Source organism: Epinephelus moara, chromosome 20 (assembly GCF_006386435.1).
Source record: "Epinephelus moara isolate mb chromosome 20, YSFRI_EMoa_1.0, whole genome shotgun sequence".
Lineage (NCBI taxonomy): Eukaryota > Metazoa > Chordata > Actinopteri > Perciformes > Serranidae > Epinephelus > Epinephelus moara.
Genome location: NC_065525.1, coordinates 2,143,144 through 2,150,907, shown reverse-complemented (window position 1 = coordinate 2,150,907; position 7,764 = coordinate 2,143,144). Strand labels below are relative to the sequence as shown.

Genomic DNA, 7,764 nt, shown 5'->3' with positions numbered 1-7,764 from the left:
ACTATGTTTACAAGCACAAGAGTTCAGCGAGCCACCGAAGGACCGTCCTGCAGATTTACTATTGGTTCTGCAACGTAGGGAGTTTTTTTAAACTCTGAAATTGTATCCGCCCATCTAAACACAAAATCAGGGAGAAAGTCATCAGTCTTTAGTTAAGTAAAGCATCTAAAGACTGACTTGTGAGTCTAGTGGTCATGAGCCCTCTTTTACCATGTGAATAGCAGGTGGCAGTGGACATTAGAAAGTGTAAATTATAGCCGAAGGTTTCTGTCAGTATTTTTGTTGTTGTCATGCTTCTAAGAGGATTTGTTGACTTGCTTGATAAAAAGCAGCACTGAACTGTGCTCTTTGTAGTTCTGTCCAAGACAAGTCCACAGATAGTTGATAAAGGTGTCCAACAAGGATCAATATTAGAACCCCTGATATTTACATTATACAAACATGAAATGGGTGTAGTTTGTTGTATTTAAACCGTTTCTAAATGACCTCATAAAGAGGAGAAAAAAATGTGAAACAATTCATATCAGCTGCTGCAGATTTGTTTCAGATATGGATCATTTATGTGTGTATAATACAAAAGTCTCACAGAAAAGCCCTCCTACATTTTTTCTGAAATTACACTGAAGTGGCTGTGTATGGTTGCAGGGGTGAAACAGTCATTTGCTTGTGACCTGTGAGTGTGCATCAGCGAGCATGTTTTGGTGCGAGATTGTGGCGGTTCCTCTAGTATAGCTCAAACATGTGAGACGGACACAGGGGGCACTGCTTGTGTGAGATGGGGTGTGTTTTCAACATTCACATGTGAAGCCAGTGGGTGTGAAGACATCATTTTTTAATATTGATGTGATGCTGGAAACGCTCATACACAGAGAAATGCTGCATACAATCAGCAGATGGTTGTTTGGTACCACAGCAGAAAACTGGTGCGACAAAGAATACATTGAAAACATACTCCAAACAGTTAAATGACCTTCATTTTGATGTACCAGCTCTTTTCCACAGAGAAATGATTCTTCATCTTCCTCATTTACTTCCTTTTCTCTCTTAGATCCAGAGGGAGAGGGATGTTTTCTACCCTGTCCAGCCATGCCCTGAGCCCAACACAGAAACGACATGTACAGGTAAGCTCTTAATCCTGACTTTGAAACACATGCACAGGGAAATCAATAAATGACTGATTTAGGAAGCCACAGTAATCTTTATTTTATTTTACGCTTTTCGCGTGTAGCGTCATCAGGTTCACTCAGGTGTGGTCCAAGCATACACAGGTGTTCTTAAGTATTGATTGGTCACGTGATCCATGCGGGTAAATGTCTTTTTTACAAATGCAAAAATAACACTTCATACATGCAGTATTTCAGTATGCAGTAAAAGACCATCACACAAATAAATCATGTACAATAAACAAATACATCTTATTAAAGTAATGATTAATATAGATACAATACAGAAATGTAAAAAATGAGCATATACACATACAAACAAATACAAGCCAATAATGCTGGTGGACATGTCATACATATCACTAATTGTGCAAAACACCCTACATGTTATAAGTACAAATCCATATTATAATCAACAAGACAAAAATGCAAAAATGCATCTCTACCCGGTCTACCACAACACAATTTATTTATTTACCATTTATAGAAAGCAGCTCAAATCTTATGTATCCTTAAATTATGTTATAATAGACCAAGCAAAGACACATCTCTACCCGGTCCATCACAACACAATACATTAACTAGTTATAGAAAAGCAGCTCAAATCTTTTGTATCATTAAATTATGTTGTGTATGTTGTGTATATAATGTGTATAATAAACCAAGCAAGTTATTAGTTATTTGTTGTGATAGACCAGGCAGAGATGTATCTTTGCTTGGTCTATTATACATGGCGCGTCAATTTGCATAGACCAAATGAGTCAAACAGGAAGTCAGGCGCAGAAAAGATAAGAGTATCCGGTCAATTTTCAAAATAAAACACCCATGAAAACTCTGTATCGTATTTCACATCGCTGCATCAACATGATGTGACATGTAACTACCATGAGCCAAATGAGAAAGAAAAAGTTTTCAGAGCTTACTTCAATGGTGCTGTGTGTTGCTGTGCAGGCTCAGAGTTGTCTTAAATACAGCCACACAATTCTCTACTGATGTTTTGCGGGTGTTTTCAAGAATGCTTCAGTGGATGTCAGTATTCCTCAGTATTCCGCTTAGAAATGCATTCTGCTCTGTCAACTCAAGCTCACGCTAGCGCTAGGAGAGCGACATCTGTGGTGAGGCTGGGGAGGGTGAGGGGTGGGGCAAAGAATTCTCAGTAGGCACTCCAGTCAGTATGCTACGTTTACTGGAGGCATTTTATATCTGGCCGATTTTTGGAGACTGTGGCAGGGTAAATTAGCCCATGTATGGGAAACACTGTTTATATACACTAGAAAACTTGTGCCCTTTTCCTCCTTGTGTGGTGTATTCCGCATGAAATAAGATGGCGCCGGTGTGTGTGGCTGGCCGTCTGCTGCTCCTACTTTGGTTGGTGTTTTTGATGTTTCTAACCCTTGGCACAATACAGATCGAGTCTTTGCTGGTGCATGATCGCCAATTCCTCATGGATCTTCGACATAATGTCAGCGATCTAGGGGCATATGGAGCTTTATCCCTATCTTTATCTCTATCTTATCCCTATCAAGAGAGTGGTCTATCAGTTTGAGAGCATTATTTATTGATTTCACGCTCAAAAACCCTGCCCTCAGATACCATGTTGCTCGCACAGATTTCCTGCTCGAGCTTCGGCTTTTCTCCTCGCACTCAAACTGTTTTTGTGTGCTCGCGGAATTTCTGCTCTCAGATTTCTGCCCTGCTCTTGGATTTTTTTGTGTAACAACCCTGTCAAAATCCCCCAACCAATAGAACGCCAGGTTTTCTGTTGACCAATGAAATGATCCCTGCCTCCTTGTGGGCACGCTCGCTTTAGTTTTAGAGCGTCCCGTCCGAGCGGGTACTCTTTCACCGGGCTCATCCACTCCCACCCTCCAGGGCTTTATTAAATGTTCTGCCCTTGCTTTCTTTACAACTTTGGGAATAAAGGGACTGTTAATGTACACGCGTGCGTCATATCAATATCTGTATCTATTTATACAACAGTTAGTTCTGACTGAGTAATTTGATTGGACGAGAGGCATTCCGTGAGTGCTGATACAGAGTACAACATCACTGGGACATTTAACAGTAAAATCACTCCGCTCACAGGTGTTATAAATATAAATACAACCATTAATTAACCAACTGTCACACTCGCTACATTGACGCAAACTGACACTATAGCATTACACCAAGAAGATGGATATTTTCCCCCAAATTACATTTGAATTAAATTATGAGTGGTCGTCAGGAGAGGACGAGGAAAAGGAAAGCCAGGACTGTTCTATGCAGACCTCCGGGTGTGTTTGTGTAACATCAGCCGACCATGACAAACTGGAGAGGAGCAAAAATGAAGCGAACACGGTCAGGAATTATCAGTGATCATCTGATGAGGTACTGATGAGGATGAGGGAGAGTGGAAGCTGAATCTAGCCGTGCCAACATCCAGGTTTGCCAACGTTTCATCAGCCGAACTGGACAAAGTTACACAGTTGCAGGGACAAAGTTACACAGTTGCAGATCAATGTAAATACAAAGTAGCTTGTGAGTTCCTGGCGTGTGTGTTGCGTTGCCTGGCAACAGACTGGGGGAACTGTTTTTTTTTTTTGCGGAGCTACATAACATAGGCCTACTTAAATAATGTAGGCTATTTCATCACCTTTTGTTAACATTTCCTTACTCAGCATTGCTGTTTAAGCTGTTGTTGAACTGTTGTATAAAAGCAATATCACACTCAAGGTCGTGACGTTGTACTGTATATCCTCACGGCTGTAATTGTCTAAGGCACTCGGCCAGCCGTGACGATATACAGTACAACATCACTCCTTCTTGTGTGATATTGCTTAAATATATATATCTATATCTATATATATATATATATATACACATATGTATACACACATATACACTAAACAAAAATATAAACGCAACACTTTTGTTTTTGCTCCCATTTTTCATGAGCTGAACTCAAAGATCTAAAACATTTCTATATACACAAAAGACCATTTCTCACAAATATTGTTCACAAATCTGTCTAAATCTGTTTAGTGAGCACTTTTCCTTTGCCGAGATAATCCATCCCACCTCACAGGTGTGGCATATCAAGATGCTGATTAGACAGCATGATTATTGCACGGATGTGCCTTAGGCTGATCTCCTGGCTGAAATTACGCCTAACTATGACTGTGCCCTTTTTGTTGGAGATTTTAATATCCATGTGTGTTGTCCTGATAAGCCGTTGGTGAAGGACTTTTTAAGCCTTTTTGACTCTTTTAATTTGGTACAGTGTGTGTGTGGTCCCACACACGAACATGGACACACATTAGACCTCGTCCTCTCATATGGTTTGTGTGTGTCTAACTTGGAGATCTATGACAATGTGATTTCTGATCATATGCCCGTATTATTCGAAGTTGGTTTCTCATGTGTTACAGTTAAATCTTGTGCCCCTGCTCGGCGCCGTCGGACTTTATAATCCTTTCACTGTCGGTCAGTTCTCTGCTGCCTTCGACCAGCTCTGTGTCCCCTCTGACTCAACATCTGTTAACACGGAGGAGCTCAGTTCCTGGTTTCACTCCTCCTGCCGAAAAGTACTGGACTCTGTGGCTCCATTAAAAACTGTGCAGCCTAAAGCTAAACCTGAGCCCTGGTTCAACAACAGAACCCGCACAGCCAGACAGGAGTGCCGCAAAGCTGAACGCAGGTGGACAAAGGACAAACTGCAGGTTTCTTTCCAAATCCTAAAGGACTGTTGGCGCTGTTACCAAAACACTGTTAAAGATGCCAAAAGAGAACACTTGTCAAACATTATTGTGTCTAATCGTCACAACCCACATGTGTTATTTAAAACTATTGACTCTGTTCTTAATGCCCCACAGTCTGTCTGCATGGAAGCATCCCCTGAAATGTGCAATAGCTTCCTGCACTTCTTCATCGATAAGGTTGTCACCACAAGGTCTTTTATCTCAACTTCTGCCTCTGACCCCTTTGTCTCTGCTCCTAGCTCAGCCTTGTTTGATAAGTTTGAGCCTGTGACTCTCGAGTTTTTAGATGACGTGGTTGGCCATATTAAGCCATCAGGTTCTCCGGGTGACGCTGTCCCTCCTCAGGTTTTCCCTAGTATAGGACAGTCGGTTCTGGCCATTATCAACAGCAGCCTGTCTTCTGGTGTTGTCCCCCTATGTTTTAAACTAGCTGTTCCATACAAAGACTGTAGATAATGACCACATAGTCCATCAAGGATCTATCCAGATGCAATAGTGCAACCCTATGACATCACAAATTTGGCTAAATTAACCGATACAGAATATGGCGCCTGCGCAAGATGGCTGCCTGTCCGCTGCTCACTGTGTGTGTGTGGTTCGTGTTCTTTGTCTAAAACTAACTTTTGCTCATCACAAGTTAGTTTACTGGCGCAAGGCAGCCACAGTAAACTCGTTTATTTGAGAGCGAAGCTGCTGGCGCTGAAAGAGAGGGGACACGCCGGCAGATGCCATCTCATCCCCCTGGAGATAAGGTGGAAGTACCGGGGGTGCTGAGCCGGGGTGAAGCGAAGGGCTAAGCTTAAAGCTAAAGCCCCAAAATGGCGGCGGTACAGACCAGCCATTCCCTCCATTCTGATGGGGAATGTGAACGCACTGTCTAACAAGATGGACGAGCTGACAACACTGATCAAAAACCAGAGGAGCTACCAGGAGAGCAGCCTGATCATCCTGTCGGAGACATGGCTAACCAGCTACATACTAGGGGTTTCACCGAATAGTTGACTATTCGAATATTCAACTATCAAAACCATTAATGGACGCTGTCGAGTATTCGTCTTTTTCTTGTTTTTCTTTTTTCAAAAGCCTGGTGCTGTAATAAGCGGTGGCATGGCATCTACATTAATGATCTACAGCAGATATGCAGCTGGGGGCGCTGTGGGCGTGTGAGACTAGTGTAGTGTGTGTGTGTGTGTGTGTGTGTGTGTGTGTGTGTGTGAGACGTCAACACGTAAGGGGCGCTAAGCAGCAGACAGGAGACGGAACGGAATGGCTGACACGGCCCTCAATGCTCGACTGCAAGTATCCACAGTCTGGAAATACTTTACCAAAACAGATAAAACCGTTTTGCAAGGCTACCCTAAAATACCATGGCAGTACCACTACAATGCATAACCATTTGAAGCTACACCTGCTCATGGCTAGCAGCTCCAGCAGCGGCGACGTTAGCCGAGAGAAGCGCCAACAACAGACAACAATCAGAGACTTCTCCACACGTCCGATATCCGACCAAAGAAGAAGGAAAATAACAGGTCTGTTGGTGAATTTCATTGTGAAGGATATGCGACCGCTTGCTACAGTGTCTGGAAATGGCTTTAAGGACATTATCCATTTTTCGAGCCAGGCTACGTTATCCCATCCCATAGGACGCTGTGGAACAACATCACACACCAGTATGATGAACTGCGAGTGCAATTAACATCCGAAATGAAAGATCAGAGTGTTTCACTCACCACAGACCTATGGACCTTTCCCACCATGGAGGCATACATCACCGTGACAGCGCATTATCTCACCGACACCTGGGAGATGAAGGCAAAAGTCCTCCTCACCTGCGCAATGCCAGAGCGGCACACTGCTGCTAACATCGCTCAGAGACTGACGGACACAATCAGTGAGTGGGGCCTGATGGTTTTCTGCGTTATACATGACAATGCCAGCAGCATGAATCTGGCGATGAGTTTGTGTGAAGATTTCAACCACGACCTTGGCTGCACTGGACATACATTACAGTTGGCGATAAAGGCGGGGCTGGATTTAGCTGAAGTGGCAAAAACCATTGATGCGGCGAGGCGAGTGGTCAGCCACTTTCGCCACTCTGCTGTGGCAACGAGTGCTCTGAAGCAGCGACAGGCCCAGCTTAATGTGGAAGAGAAAAGGCTCCAGACCGACTGTCCCATGCGTTGGAATTCCACCTTTACAATGCTGGAGCGACTTCACGAGCAGCGCATCCCTGTCCAAGCCGTACTCGAAGATGAGACTGTCACCAAATCCACTGCCAGAAAAGCCCTGTCAATGAGAGCCTTGCAATGGGAGCTAATCCAGCAGCTACTGCCTGTGCTGAGACCCCTGGGAAAGGTAACTACAATCATGTGTGGGGAAATGCACGTCGGGCTCTCATTTTTCTACCCCGTTATCCTCAATTTGGTGAATGGAGTGCTGCAAGTTGAAGAGTCGGATGTACTGGCAACTCGCAACTTTAAGAACGCGGTACTAAAACAGCTGAAAACCAGGTTCAAGTTGGACACTGAAGATGACTTGGCGGGATCAGTTCCTATCATTGCCTGCGTACTGGATCCCAGATTTAAAGATCTCCGTTTCCTTCCAGAGGACACCAGAGCGGAGGCAAGGCAAGACAAGGCAATTTTATTTATATAGCACCATTCATACACAAGGCAAATCAATGTGCTTTACAAGAGAAATACATTAAAATAAAACATTAAAGGAACAATAAAATTGTGTTTGAGATCATTAAAAACAAAAGCTAAAAGCAAGACAATAAATAGTTAAAACAGTGCAGAAAATGCATTTAAAAAGCAAACATAAAGCAAAAGCAACAGCAGACAAATATAAAAACAATAGCT

The 7,764-nt window shown here is 43.1% G+C and overlaps 1 protein-coding gene across 8 annotated transcripts in view; it reads left to right on the top strand.

Moving 5' to 3' along the window:
* akap13 (A-kinase anchoring protein 13) overlaps positions 1–7,764 on the top strand; it is a 190,987-nt gene that overhangs the window by 57,930 nt on the left and 125,293 nt on the right. For all 8 annotated transcript variants that reach the window (XM_050072194.1, XM_050072195.1, XM_050072197.1 and 5 more), the window contains one exon: positions 1,049–1,121. In XM_050072194.1, coding sequence (XP_049928151.1) covers positions 1,049–1,121 — 73 coding nt within the window. The remainder of the gene's footprint in view (positions 1–1,048; positions 1,122–7,764) is intronic.